General features: G+C 43.9%; 1 protein-coding gene across 2 annotated transcripts in view; it reads left to right on the top strand.

The window, feature by feature from the left end:
• LOC108529410 (nodal modulator 1) overlaps positions 1-15,252 on the top strand; it is a 63,961-nt gene that overhangs the window by 1,377 nt on the left and 47,332 nt on the right. For both annotated transcript variants that reach the window (XM_017871710.1, XM_017871709.1), the window contains exons 2-6: positions 3,450-3,539; positions 6,365-6,410; positions 9,695-9,795; positions 11,577-11,683; positions 13,900-13,972. In XM_017871710.1, coding sequence (XP_017727199.1) covers positions 3,450-3,539; positions 6,365-6,410; positions 9,695-9,795; positions 11,577-11,683; positions 13,900-13,972 — 417 coding nt within the window. The remainder of the gene's footprint in view (positions 1-3,449; positions 3,540-6,364; positions 6,411-9,694; positions 9,796-11,576; positions 11,684-13,899; positions 13,973-15,252) is intronic.

Raw genomic sequence — 15,252 nt, 5'->3', positions numbered from 1 at the left:
ATTTCCACACCCCACTAGCTCTGCGACCTGCCCTTGCTCTAGGTCTCAGTTTTTGTACCTATAGGATGGTGTTGGGAGAGAAACAGTGGAACCCAGCAGATGTATTTCCTTAACAAGCGGATCCGTGATCTTCAAGGCCCCCTTGTTTGCAGCTTTTTTACTCTGAAGAGGTCAGAGGTCAGGCATTGAATGAATCTACCCACTGGCAGTGGCAGGGCTCCTAGGATTTCCTGGGTACATGTTTCTGGGTGCCCATGCCACCTTCTGGGTCTGCCTTGGGGACATGGCGCGTTCAGGGTGGTATGACCGTAGATGGCACAGGGCATTTCAGAAGCTGCCTGGTAAGGCCTCTTGCAACTTGTAGTTTCCAGGGGTTCTAGAAGGAAGGAAAAGACAGACAACCCCCTCCACCCCCACCCTCATACTAATAGTGACCTTGAGATCAGAGAGCAGGTTTTGTAACGCATTATGAAGTGTGTTCCTTAAGCCCGAGGGCCGCCTGTCCAGATGGTCTGGGACACTCTTTAGTAATTCTGATTCTGAAATCAGACATTTCCTACTGGCCATCTTGATATAGATTACATTGCTGTCCTGTGTCCTGATGGTACTTTATGAAAGACGTAGAAATAGGCCGGGCGCGGTGGCTCAAGCCTGTAATCCCAGCACTTTGGGAGGCCGAGACGGGCAGATCACGAGGTCAGGAGATCGTAGACCATCCTGGCTAACACGGTGAAACCCCGTCTCTACCAGAAATACAAAAAACTAGCCGGGCGAGGTGGCGGCGCCTGTAGTCCCAGCTACTCGGGAGGCTGAGGCAGGAGAGTGGCGTGAACCCGGGAGGCGGAGCTTGCAGTGAGCTGAGATCTGGCCACTGCACTCCAGCCTGGGTGACAGAGCGAGACTCCGTCTCAAAAAAAAAAAAAAAAAAAAAAAAAAAGACGTAGAAAGAATCAAGATATTTCACCGTCATTTCTTGATTGTGTTTTTTGTGTTTCTGTGCAACTGCCTTCATTCTTCTCCAGCTTTCTCTCCTCCTGGGTGTTTTTATATCGTGTTCATTGAGTCAACAACTATTTACTGGGCCCCTGCGCATACTGAAACCTTGTCCCTGTTGTGGATATAGCAGTACAGTGAACAGAACAGACAAAACGCCCTACTCTCATGAGACTGACATTTTGTTCTCTAACAGGGACCTTACTGTTTAAAAAAAAATTATACCGGTTGCTAATACTTTAACAATCAGGAGGTTTGCACATGAAAAACTGGGTTCTTTATTTCTCTGGAAAACCAGCTGAGCTTTTGGGTTACCACACCTGGCTTGGGTTGTGTAGTGATCCGAATCCCTTTGGATGAATGCCCCTTGATGTTGACTCCCTAACCCCTCTAGGCTGGTGAATTTCCAGTCCCTGCCTTAAATGCATGCAGCTGAATCTCTTTGTCACCTGTAACAAATTCACTGAGTACCTAGAGTAAGCAAGACACTGTCTCAGGTGCTGTGGAATGTAAGTTGTGGTCACTGCCCTCAGAGAACTTTACATACAGGTTCCACATTATTTCACACCAATCCTTTCCCAAATGTTGGTGTTATGAGTTAGTCACTTTGTACATCTTCTTAGCTGGTAAGATTCGACTGTTTCATTGCAGCTTGTGTCATGGTCTGTTTCATGGTCACAGAGCATTAGCATTTTGGAGGTGAGGCTTTTAGATGCATCAGATCCAACTGTTTCCTTTTACAGGCTTGGAAACTGAGCCTCAGAGTGGTTGAGCCATGCAGGTACATTTAGGAAATTTTCCTTGAGCCCAGTGTGTTCCCTGCCTGTTACACTCTGTTGACTTTTTCTTCAGAGAGAGAGAGATATTAAATAGTAATACAAGCTGCTTTTTCTATTTATTTTATTTTATTTTATTTTATTTTGAGATGGGGTCTCATGCTGTTGCTCAGGCTGGAGTACAGTGGCACCATCATAGCTCACCAAAGCCTCTGACTCCTGGCCTCAAGCAATCCTGCCTCAGCCTCCTGAGTGGCTGGGACTACAAGCACATGCCATCATGCCTAGCTAATTTTTTTTTTTTTTTAGTAGAGATGAGGTCTGGCTATGTTGTCCAGGCTGGTCTTGAACTCCTGGGCTCGAGTGATCCTCCTGCCTCAGCCTCCTGAGTAGCTGGGATTACAAGCACATGCCATCATGCCTAGCTATTTTTTTTTTTTTTTTTAAGTAGAGATGAGGTCTGGCTATGTTGTCCAGGCTGGTCTTGAACTCCTGGGCTCAAGTGATCCTCCTTCTTTGGCCTCCCAAAGTGCTGGGATTACAGGCATGAGCCACCATGCCTGGCCACAAACTGATTTTTCTTTGAATCCATATGCTGTAGCAGGTGCTTAGTATGCGCTGATGTGAATCTGTACAACCACATGAAAGGGAGTGGCTCTCTGTCGACACCTGAAGAAACCAAACATGAGCTTGCCCAAGGCCACACGACACGTGGAAGACCCAGACGGTATTTGGGCATCTTACTGGGTTAACACTTTGTGTCTGGTAATGCTCAGAATGTAAGAGTTTTAGAGAGTCCTTGGGCAGAGGACAGATATTAAATAAAATGACACGTAATATCTGTGTCATTTTAATAATCTCTTTTTCTTCTGAGAATGAAAGTAATGAGAAAATTAAGTTTCTAGATGAACGTTGCTCCATGTGTTTGAAATTACTTAGAGCTAGTAAGGAAGATCTCTGGCCCTCATTCCAGACCTTTAGTTGAGAAACAGTGGTGGGCCTTAGGAATTTGTATTTTATTTTACTTTACTTTTATTATTATTTTTGAGACAAAGGCTCTGTCTCCCAGGCTGGAGTGCTGTGGCATGATCTTGGCTCACTGCAACCTCCGCCTCCTGGGTTCAAACAATTTTCCTGCCTCAGTCTCCCAAGTAGCTGGGACTATCGGTGCCTGCCACCACGCCTTGGTAACTATTTTTGTATTTTTAGTAGAGACAGGCCAACACCTTGTTGGTCAGGCTGGTCTCAAATTCCTGACCTCAAGTGTTCCGCCCACCTCAGCCTCCTGAAGTGCTGGGATTACAGGCAGGAGCCACCACACCCAGCCAGGAATTTGCATGTTAATAAGCACCTTACTAATGGCAAAGTTTGCAAATTTGTTTTAGACCCAGAAACTTACAGGAGCAACCTAGAGACAGCCACTAAAATAAACAGAAAAGCATTGAAAAATAAGGCATTGTAATAGGCTGTAGGTGATTTCTAATCTGAAAAACATTGAGTCACATGATTTGGGAGAGACTTTGCGGATTTCCCTCTGTCCGCAGTAATGCTCCGTATTAAAAACTGGCGTATAATAGGTCCTCAGTGAATGCATACTGACTGAGTATATTCAGGTGTAACATGTGTAGTTCATTCCCAAAGGCAATGTTATATTTTCTGTTTTCCTTCCTTCCTTTCCAGATAAAGCTGTACACCAAGCATGGGACTTTGAAATACCAGACAGACTGTGCCCCGAATAATGGTTATTTTATGATCCCTTTGTATGATAAGGTAAGAGGCGACTGCTTGTCACTTATGATGGGAAGTCACTAGTGTGCCTCACCAGGCTGCACTCACCGTGCCCTTTCCTACACTAGCAAATGCTCATCTGTTTTGTAAATTATTGGTGGAATATGGTAATCCTAGGCACATTCGGAGGGAGACAACTTACAAACTGCCTTGACGAATACAGTGGCTCTCTGTGTCTTTAGGGCCATTTGGCAATGTCTAGAGACGTTTTTGTTGTGACATCTGGCTGTGCACTACAGTTACCCAGTGAGTAGTGGCCAGGCATGGAGCTAAATGTGCTACAGTGCTGCCCACGACAGCCCAGATGTCAGTAGTGCCAGGGCTGAGAAACTCTGATTTCATAGAACCCGTGACTTGCAAGCAGCTTAAAGTATTGTTAAAACAATTGTACAAGTAGTATATGAATTCATGAACTTTGTGAAAAAAAGTCAAGGTCTTTAGAAGTATGTGAAATAAATTTGTACCCTTTTCCCTCCAATTTTACCTCCCTCTGTAGTGGTAACCTCTGAGAAAGTTTTTTTTTTTTTTTTTTTTCTTCTTTTGAGGTAGAGTCTCACTCTGTCTCCCAGGCTGGAGTGCAGTGGTGTGATCTTGGCTCACTCCAACCCCTACCTCGCAGGTTTAACCATTTGCCTTCCTTAGCCTCCCAAGTACCTGGGATTACAGGCGCATACCACCACACCTGGCTAATTTTTTTTGTATTTTTAGTAGTGACGGGGTTTTACCATGTTGGCCAGGCTGGTCTCGAACTCTTGACCTCAAGTGAACCACCTGCCTCAGCCTCCCAATGTGCTGGGATTACAGGTGTGAGCCACTGTTCCCGGCCCTCTTATAACATTTTGATGTGCATCCTAACAGATTGCTTTCTACTTGCTTTCTAGTTATTCAGATATCCATGGACACACATGCATATGCATATATGCAAATACACACAAGCACACATGCACATAGATTTGTATCCACAAACACCTCTATCTATATAATCCCATCCTCCCACATATAAACCTTTTATTTGGAAATACAGATTCATAGGAAGTTGCAAAAAGTCAATATACATAGTTTTGATTTTGATATAGTTTTTAATACAAATAGAATCAAACAATAGGATTTATTCTGCAGTTTCATTTTTTCCCCTGTGTTAATGCTTTCAACACCAGAGGGATATTTGGTTTCTTCCCCTTGCATGCTTTCAACGTTAGCATAGATAGATCTACTGCCTGTTTTTTGTTTTTTGAAATGGAGTCTCACTCTGTCAGCCAGGCTGGAGTACAGTGGCGTGATCTCGGCTCACTGCAACCTCTGCCTCCTGGGTTCCAGTGATTCTTCTGCCTCAGCCTCCTAAGTAGCTGGGATTACAGATACCCACCGGCACACCCAGCTAATTTTTTTTTTTATTTTTAGTAGAGATGGGGTTTCACCATGTTGGCCAGGCTGGTTTTGAACTTCTGACCTCAGGTGATCTGCCCACCTCAGCCTCCCAGAGTGCTGGGATTATAGGCAGGAGCCACCATGCTCGGCCTACTGCCTTCTTTTTAATCGCTGCATAGTGTGTCAGAGTCAAACCCAAACTGTAATTTATTTAACTATTTGGGCATATAGACTTTCCCCAATTTTAAAATAATGGTAATTTTAAAATAACACACCAGGAAATATTCTTGAACTTAACTATTCATCTAGAATGCATAGGATTGATTTCTAGAGGTAGACTAGCTGGGTCTGTCCTGAAATCTGTTTAATTTTTACATAGTATCAGTATCAGACTCAAGAAACCAGAAGGCCGGATGTGGTGGCTCATGCCTGTAATCCTAGCACTTTGGGAGGTTGAGGCAGGCGGATCGCCTGAGCTCAGGAGTGCGAAACCAGCCTGGGCTACATGGTGAAACCCCGTCTCTACTAAAATACAAAAAAATTAGCCAGGTGTCGTGATGCATGCCTGTAGTCCCAGCTACTTGGGAGGCTGAGGCAGGAGAATCGCTTGAACCTAGGAGACGGAGGTTACAGTGAGCCGAGATCGCACCATTTCACTCCAGCCTGGGCAACAGAGCGAGATTCTGTCTCAAAAAAAAAAAAAGCAGGTTGATAAGTAAAATCTAGTTTTGTTTTATTTATTGAATTAATAAGTTAATGTATTGTTTAGAGACAGGATCTGCCTCTGCTACCCATGCTGGAGTGCAGTGGCGTGATTATGGTTCACTGCAACATTGACCTCTGGGCTCAAGTGATCCTCCTGCCTCTGCCTCCTAAGTAGCTAAGACTTTAGGCGCCTGCCACCACACCCAGCTAATTTTTTAAGAATGTTTTTGTACAGATAGGGTCTTGATATGTTGCTCAGGCTGGTCTTGAACTCCTGGCCTCAAGTGACCCTCCTGCCTTGGCCTTCCACAGTGTTGGGATTATAGGTATGAGGTACTGTGCCTGGCCAAATCTAGTTTTAAGAAGTGACTTTAGTTCCTGAAGATACATGCTAACTATGCTAACTTTTGCAACTGTAGGCATGTGAGGGCTTAATGGGACTTTATGTTTAGTATTAAAAGACAGTGAATGGCTGAACCTAGTGTCTTTAGAACTCATGAATGGGCTTCAGCACTGTCTTCTGATTGTCCAGATGAAAACTTCTGGTGTTCAACTTCAGCTTGTAGCATCTGAAGAGAATCGCAGTGCTCAGTACCATTTAGAAGAACAAGGCTTACCCTTAGAATTTCATTTCCGGTGTAAAAATTTTAGTTTAGATGATAACACTAAAATAAATTAAACCAGAGTCACAATTCTCATTTCTTGAAATTACATTTTCTTTTTTTTCCTTTTAGGGGGATTTCATTCTGAAGATTGAGCCTCCCCTCGGGTGGAGTTTTGGTAAGTTAACTGAATGACTAGACATTCTTTGTAAAAGATTAGCTGATATGCCAAATATTAATTTAGGTTAGCAGAGTGCATAAACTATTAAAATATTAAGGATCATTTCCAGTATGGAGGAGGGTTTGTATTCCTCCCCTCCCTGCCCCCATCACTCTGGTTGAGTTTGGATATACCTTAATCTACCTTAAGGCTTTCTGTCACCTTTGAAAAATAGACATCTTTTCTTGTACCTTTTTGGAAACTCTTCCCTGGCGGTTTCACTCATTATGTGACTATAGAACAGTACAGAAACCAGGAGTGGGGACTTGGTTCCTGTCCCAGGATGGCTTTTTTTTCAGCCCCCTCAGTTTTTTTATTTTTTATGGGATTAACTGAAACATTTAAACATGGTGAGATTTGTCATCAAAATCCAGATTTATGTCCCACGAGATGAGAAAACTGTCAGCCTTAAGCCTTACCAGTTAAGTAACCTTGGATAAGTTACTTCCCCCTGTCAGCCTTGCTCCTCACTGTCGAGCTAGGGTCGTTATATTCCCTGCCCCACAGGGACTATACTGTACTTGGAAGATTAATACATCAATACTGAGTGTTCAGAGTGGCTGGCATGTAATTAGCAAGCACTCAGTATTCAGAAACAGCCTTTCTGCACACCTCCCAACAAAAGCTGCAAACTTTCTTCATATAACTGCCTTCAAGCGTAGCTGGAGAGTTGGGGATAGGGTTGAGATCAGAAGAGAGGGTCTGTTTTGATGTAGTTTACATTTTTGAAAGGGAGAGACTCTTGATGTTTCAGTAGAGCAGGTGTGAGTGACCCCAGTCCATGGCCGGGGGAGAGGAGTAGGGACCACCGTTGTTGATATCAGGCTTGCTTGTGCCTTAGACAAGGAAGAATTTAGCACCTGTCATCACAAAGGCTAAAATGAAGCTTAGGCAGCTTGACAGCTAATTTGGCTCTGTGGGAGCATCTCTTTATCAGTTTGTAGTCAGGGGTGGCGGGGAGGGGGGTCCTGGCTGGTACATTCCAGAAAGCTGGAGAGGAATGCAGCCCTGCTCATGGCCAAAGCAGAAGTCCAGATTGGTGGCCTGGAGGAGTGTTGTGTTTGCCACATCCCACCGCCCCCACCACAACTGGTGCTGTTGAGAAGCTTTTTAATTGAATTACACTTTCAGAAAAGTGCCCTGGATGAATTTTCACTAAGTGGACACACCCATGTATCCACCATCCAGATGATGAGATAGTACTTCACCAGCACCCCAGAAGTCCCCATCCTGGGTGCTCATTAGCCATCCCGCCCCACCCCCCCAGGTGACCACCACCCTGACCTTCTACAAATTAAAGGTCCATTTGGTCTGTTTTGAACTTTATACAAATGCAATCATGCAGGGTACTTTTTAATATCTGGTTTCTTTTACTCAACGTTGTGAGCATTATCTGTATCATTTGTAGCTCTAGTTCATTCTCTTTGCTGTTCAGAATTCTGATGCATAAATATAAAATGATTTACATTTTATAAAATATTTACATTTTATTTTATTTATTTTTTTTCATTTTTTTGAGACTGAGTCTCGTTCCGTTGCCCAGGCTGGAGTGCGATCTCGGTTCACTGCAACTTCTGCCCGGGTTCAAGCAATTCTTGTGCCTCAGCCTCCTGAGTAGATGGGATTACAGGTGTGCACCACCACACCTGGCTAATTTTTGTATTTTTAGTAGAGATAGGGTTTCACCATGTTGTCCCAGGCTGGTCTCGAACTCCTGACCTCAAGTGATCTGCCCGCTTTGGCCTCCCAAAGTGTTGGGATTACAGGCATGAGCCACCATGCCTGGCCTATATTTATATTTTATATTCATATTTTGTATCAGTGATCTCTTCTACTGTTAATGGCCATTTGGGTTGCTTCCCAATTTTGGCCACTGAAGAGTAGCACTCCTGTGAATATTCTTGTATGTATATTTTGATACACGTGTGTCTGCATTTTTGCTGAGTGTATCACAGGCGTAAAGTTGCTGAGCCGTAGAGTTGATACATGTTCAGCTTTAGGTGTTTCCAAACATCCAAAGTGGATGCACCAGTTTGTGCTTTCCCAGCAGTGTACAAGGGTTTCCATTGCTCTGCATCCTAGCCTACACTTGGTATCGTCAGCTTTTATAATTTTAGCCCTTCTGGTGGGAGTGTGGTATTATCTCACTGTAGCCTTGATTTACATTCCTCTGATGGCCAATGAGGTTGCACACTTTCGTATGTTTATGTTCATTTGCCATGGGCTAGCTATTTTTGTAAGGTTCCTGTTCAAGTCTTTTGCCCATTTTTTATTGGAGTCTTTGCATGTGTGTGTGTGCACATGCGTGTGCAAGCATGTGTGCAATTCATCTTACCTGAAAATCTCATCTCATGGTTTTTCATTTTTTTCTGTACTCATTACTCCACATTCTTCCTAACCTTTCAAAAACTCAACCTTAACCGTTATTATGATGAACTCTTCAGTTAAAAAAAAAATGGAGTTAATTGCTGATATTGAAAAATCAAGAGATAGTATATCAAATCCAGATTTCCAGTTTTTTGGAGAAGTTGGAAGGTCTGGCAAAGCATGGCAGTGGTTGGCAGACTTGAGTGGCGGTTGTCCCCTTTCAATTTGCCATAGTCCCCCCGAGGATGCTCTGCTCACTTTGAACCTGTGAGGCGCCTGTGGCCTTGGAGTTTGTGGTCCTGGTTTAACATGGCTGAGCTCATGCACTTGGTAAGGGAACAAATCCACAGCCAGACTTTTAGGGTTGAATTGGGGCTCTGTCACTCAGAAGCTCTGTGATCTTGGGAGCTCCTTTAACCTTCCTGTGCCTTAATTTACCCCTCACTAAATTGCAGCTATTACTGCCTGCCTCTTAAGATAATTGTGAGGATTAAAGGCACTTAGCTCAGTGCCTGGTTGGTGATGAGTATTCAATAAATAAAATTATTTGGTGCTCACTGAATTTTCACTGGAACTCTGAGATACAACTTGGCTGAAAGGCTGTTGCAAAATTATTTCATACTCTAAACATGAGTTCCTTCTGGGGCAGGAAACCAGGAGGCTCGGGGGATAGGGGTGAGAGAGAGACTTTTCCCTGAATACCTTTTTGTACCTTTGGATTTGGAAACACGAGTGTATTAAGTGTTCAAAAGTAAAATGAAAACTTAACAATAAAAATACTTAGAACCTAAGTTCTACTTAGGTTCACTGTACCCCACAACTAAGCTTGCCTCTGTGTCTTGTGCCCCTGTTTCCTCCCCCGCTTCATCCCTCAGAGCCGATGACCGTGGAGCTCCATGTGGATGGAGTCAGTGACATCTGCACAAAGGGCGGGGACATCAACTTTGTCTTCACTGGGTTCTCTGTGAACGGCAAGGTTTGTCTTTGGAACTTGATTATTTTTCCTGTTCACTCTATAATGTATGGTAAATCCTTTCTTTAAAAGATGCAGGATATTTTAACCCGGGGACTTTGATCCCATAGGGGACCCATGGAAAAGCAGCAAGAGAGCCTGTGAACTCTGTGCTTCATTCTGTGTAGAATGCAGCAGGAGTACTTAGGAGTGAGATTGAGGTTGCTGGTCATCCCCTCTGCTTCCAGAGCATAGGCTGTTGGTGTATTTATTTATTTATTTATTTATTTATTTATTTGTCTATTATTTTAAGACAGGGTCTAGAGCTATTGCCCAGGCTGGTGTGCAGTGGTGCAATCTTGACTCACTACAGCCTCCACCTCCCAGGGTCAAATAATTCTCCTGCCTCACCCTCCCGAGTAGCTAGGATTACAGGCATGCGCCACCATGCTCAGCTAATTTTTGTATTTTCAGTGGAGACTGGCTTTCGCTGTGTTGGCCAGGCTGGTCTCAAACTCCTGACCTCAGGTGATCCACCCACCTCCACCTCCCAAAGTGCTGGGATTACAGGTGTGTGCTATGCACCCAGCCGCTGTTAGTGTTTATGCCCGGGATGGCCTTTTACAGGGATGCCGAGTTGGAAGGATGCACTCCCTAAGCCTTGTGGCATCTTGCTGTCCCTGTGGGTGAACTGAAGTCAGCTTCTTCCAGAGGCAGCGTGCATCTGCTTCTGCCACTCACCTGGGAGGATTCCCATCATTTAAATTCTGAGAGTTTTTTGGACCGCCGTGGTGGTATGAATTTAGAGTGCTAACGGGTGTGTGTCCCAGCTCCCACGGGTCAGATTCTCGGGGGAGAGTCGTTTTGCTTCCACCCGCCCTGTGCCTGAGGTTGGGATGTGCTTCCTTCCTTCCCGTCCTTTTCTTCATGATGGGCTTGTTTCTCCTCTGCCTTTGCGGTGAAGGGGAGGCCCTTCCATCCCAGCTGTATGTGGGCTTCTTGTTGAGATGGGGATCTTGGGTAGTTTTTTCTTTCTCAATGGTTTGCACAATAATGGTGAATCTTTTTTTTTTTTTTTTTTTTTTGAGACAGAGTCTCACTCTGTAGCCTAAGCTGGAATGCAGTAGTAGTGCAGTCTCTCTCACCGCAACCTCTACCTTCTGGGTTCGACCAGTTCTGCCTCAGCCTTCCCAGTAGCTGGGATTATAGGCATGTGCCACCAGACCCAGCTAATTTTTATATTTTTATTTTTATGTATATTTACTTATTTATTTTTTTTAAGATGGAGTCTCCCTCTGTCCCCAGGCTGGAGTGCAGTGTTGTGATCTCAGCTTACTGCAACCTCCATCTCCTGGGTTCAAGGGATTCTCCTGCCTCAGCCTCACGTGTAGCTGGGATTACAAGCATGTGCCATGACGCCCAGCTAATTCTTATATTTTTAGTTGAGACAGGGTTTCACCATGTTGGCCAGGCTGGTGTCAAACTCCTGACCTCAGGTGATCTGCCCGCCTCAGCCTCCCAAAGTGCTGGGATTACAGGCATGTGCCACCACACCCGGCCAGGCCAATAATGGTATATCTATAACTGATGATGTCTTAGATTCATTGAAACAGAGAGTCTTATTTTACTGTTACTGTTCCCTCTTCTATTCATCCCCAGGAAACATATCCATGATTTATATCATCTTTTCAATGGGATTCAATGAGAAGGTTTCTGGCTCCACCTGGGAGTTGTAAGCAGGATTGCCAGTGCTTTGAGAGGAGGATACTTTGCTGGGTGGGCCCTAACCTTCTTCTCCATGGCAGGTCCTCAGCAAAGGGCAGCCCCTGGGTCCTGCGGGAGTTCAGGTGTCTCTGAGAAACACTGGGACCGAAGCAAAGATCCAGTCCACAGTTACACAGCCCGGCGGAAAGTGAGTAGCGTCCTGTCTCCCAGTCTTGCCTTAGAGCCAGGCTGTGACAGGGGTCATGGAGCTGGGTTTGGGAGTCTGGATTCAGGGAGTCCTGGGTTCCGATCCTCTTAACTTTGGGTGAGTTCATGCCCCTCAGAGTGCTGCATTCCGCAAGTGTGAAATGGAAGCCATTTGACCCATCTGGCCTAGCATTGATGGGATGATTAAATATGAGTTAATACTGGCCAGGCACATTGGCTTGCACCTGTAATCCCAGCACTTTGGGAGGCCAGGGTGGGAGGATCACTTGAGTTCAGGAGTTTGAGACCAGCCTGGACAACATAAGGAGACTCGATCTCTACAAATAATTTAAAAAATTATATCAAGCAGAGTCCCATGGGGGAAAAAAATTAGTTGGGTGTGGTGGCATGCTCCTTTGGTCCCAGCTACTCAGGAGGCTGAGGCAGGAGGATTGCTTGAGCCTGGAAGGTTGAGGCTACAGTGAGTCGTGATCATGTGCCGCTGTGCTCCAGCTTTGTCAACAGAGCAAGACCCTGTCTCAGACTAACAAAAAAAGAGTTAATACCCATAAAGCACCTGCTTCAAGGCCTGGGGCTTAGTGGGTCTCCATTTAGGAGCTCAGCCTGGCTCTGGAGCCTGCTAGCCTGGGCTTAAATCCCAGCTCCCCCATTTGCTGGCTGGCTGACCTGGGGCAAGATGCTTAACCCTTCTGTGCCTCAGTTTCCTCTTTTGTAAATGAAGATAATTGTGGAACCTACCTCCTAAGGTTACTGGAAAGATGAAATTAATATTATTACTTCAAGCTGCCTGGCATATTAGATCAAATAGGTTAGCTTAGTTATGATTAGAAAAATCATTATCATTATTATATCAAAACTGTTTTGTAGTCGGAACTGATGCTTAACGGATCTTGCTGAATCAGATTTAAAGCATTTATTTAATGGATGTATATAGTTGAGTTGTAAATGTTAACAGACATGCCAAGAATAATGCCAGAATAGTTCATACTGATAATTCTGAAAGCGTTCAAATCATTACTAACTCCGTTAATATACAAACTGACTAAATGGCAAAATAGAAGTTAATGAGTCTGTCAGTAGGTTATTCAATTTTAAAGTTACTATTGTTGAAACTACTTGTCATTTTTGAAATAACATTTACTTCTGCTTGACTGGTGCCTCTCCAGCCCTGGTGTGTAGCAGGAATATGGAGCTGTAATTTTTTTTTTCTGGGCTAGTAGTTTGGTGTTGACCTTACTAGAAAAACATAGCGTCTTGAGCCTTCTGAATACCTTTCAACTGCACTGACTGAAACAGTGAAACTTGTGGCACTGGGCTGATATGAAAATGAAATAGAAGCTCAGTCTACAATACTTTATAGTAACATGATTTCCAAGCCCTATCCAGTTATTACAGGCAAGATTTGATATAATAAAATACCACAGAAGAAGAAATCAAATGCATTTTCTAGTTCATTTCACTGAAATTAGCCTTCTAATTTGTCAGTTGCCTTACACATTTGAGGGGATAAACATGTTAGCATACTGGCAGCAGCATTTCCAGCCTTAGCTCTGCTCACTCTGGTGTTAGTCTGTCTATGGCTAGGAGAGTAATTTTCATCAGCTGCTGGTTTCTTATCTCAGTTGCTTTGTACAGAAACCCAGAATAGCTTATCTGTGTTTCTCTAAAGGCTTTTTCTGTGGGATTCAACGTTTGTCATGGTTTACCTTGCCCTGTGTCGTTGGCATCATCTTGTGTCAGCATCCCCCTCAGCCTGTGCATCTGTTCTGTTCTTTTCATCCTACTTCTCCCTTCCCACATGTTCCCTTGGACACTTCTGTCCCCTTCTCCTTGTCAGTTCATGCCTGTCACCTCTGTCAAACCCAGTCGAATGTTCTGTGACTGATCGCTGCTGTGCTACAAGGACTGGTTTTATGCCAGAAATCCTTGAGATTAAGGGAGATGTAAGCCCTCCTCCTTCCTATCAGCACATGGAGCACCCCTCTTGGCACACAGTAAGTGCTCAATAAGTGCTCTTTGATGCAGATTTGCACAGTGAAGCATTGAATTTCATTCATGCTCATTTAACAAGCTAATGGCAAGCTTGCAATAATTCGAACATTATTTTCTTGTCATAAAATTACATTACATTAGTCCTAAAATTAGAAATACTTGGGTGGTTTGGAGAAAGCTAAATGGTTATTTTGTATTTCTTAGGTTTGCATTTTTCAAAGTTCTGCCTGGAGATTATGAAATCCTCGCGACTCATCCAACCTGGGCGTTGAAAGAGGTGAGTGTGACAGCTACGTCTGTAGCCATGCCAATAATATGCTGGTCTTGGAACAAATGTAGGGCTTTTCAATTTAGGATATGAAAAGAATTTATGGTTTTTCCAGGGCTAGATGAAGAACCAGTGGTGCCATTGATTAGTTTGGTGGTTATTTATAAGGTGTAACTCCTCACTGTAGCAGATGTTGCTTGTGTTGGTTTCAGTTTTAGGTGACAGTGTTGTCTTCCTGCTGTGAAATAGATCTGTTTTATTAACTATAGCTATTTTAAACTAAATCAACAACAGAAGGCCCTGATGAGATTTATTTGTTCTTTTTTCAGCTTGAAACAGAAATCTGTAAATATACTAAACATTGTAGAAACTGTGGGACGTGTGCCCGAGGAGAATGTATGAGAATGTTTATTGCAGCTTTGTTTGTAATAGCAAAATATTATAAACAACCTAAATACCTTTTAAGAGAAGAATGGATTGGGGTTCCATCATACAGTAGGCTGCTGTATGTCAGCAGTAATGAATGAACCAGAGCTACATATATCAATGTAACTACATTTAAAAATAGAGTTGAAGGAAATATGATTTTAAATACTTGTGATAACATCATTTACGGATACAGTCTTTTTTTTTTTTTTTTTTCTTTTTATAAGATGGAGTCTTACTCTGTTGCCCAGGCTGGGGTGCAGTGGTATGATCTTGGCTCATTGCATCCTCGGCCTCCTGTGTCCAAGCGAGTCTCCTGCTTCAGTCTCCTGAGCAGCTGAATTACAGGGATGCACCACCACGCCCAGCTAATTTTTGTATTTTTAGTATAGGTGGGATTTTGCCATGTCGGCCAGGCTGGTCTCAAACTCCTGGCCTCAAATGATCCACTAGCCTCAGGCCCTCAAAATGGTGGGATTACAGGTGTAAACCAGTGCATTTGGCCAGATACAGTCTTTTTTTTTTTTTTTTTTTTTGCAACAGGATCTTGCTCTGTTGCCCAGTCTAGAGTACAGTGACATATTTGTGGCTCATTACAGCCTCTGGTTCTTGGCCTTCAGCGATCCTTCCACCTTGGCCTCCCAAGGATCTGGAACTGCAGGCGTGTGCCACTTTACCTAGCTAAAGATACAGTCTTTTTTTTTTTTGAGATGGATGGAGTCTTGCTCTTGTTGCCCAGGCTGGAGTGCAGTGGTGCGATCTCGGCTCATTGCAACCTGTGCCTCCCAGGTTCAAGCGATTCTCCTGCCTCAGCCTTCTGAGTAGCTGGGATTACAGGTACCTGCCACCATGTCCGGTTAATT

Source organism: Rhinopithecus bieti, unplaced genomic scaffold (assembly GCF_001698545.2).
Source record: "Rhinopithecus bieti isolate Rb0 unplaced genomic scaffold, ASM169854v2 scaffold_6876, whole genome shotgun sequence".
Taxonomy (NCBI): domain Eukaryota; kingdom Metazoa; phylum Chordata; class Mammalia; order Primates; family Cercopithecidae; genus Rhinopithecus; species Rhinopithecus bieti.
Note: the sequence above shows the minus strand (reverse complement) of the source record. Positions and strands in the feature narration are given on the sequence as shown.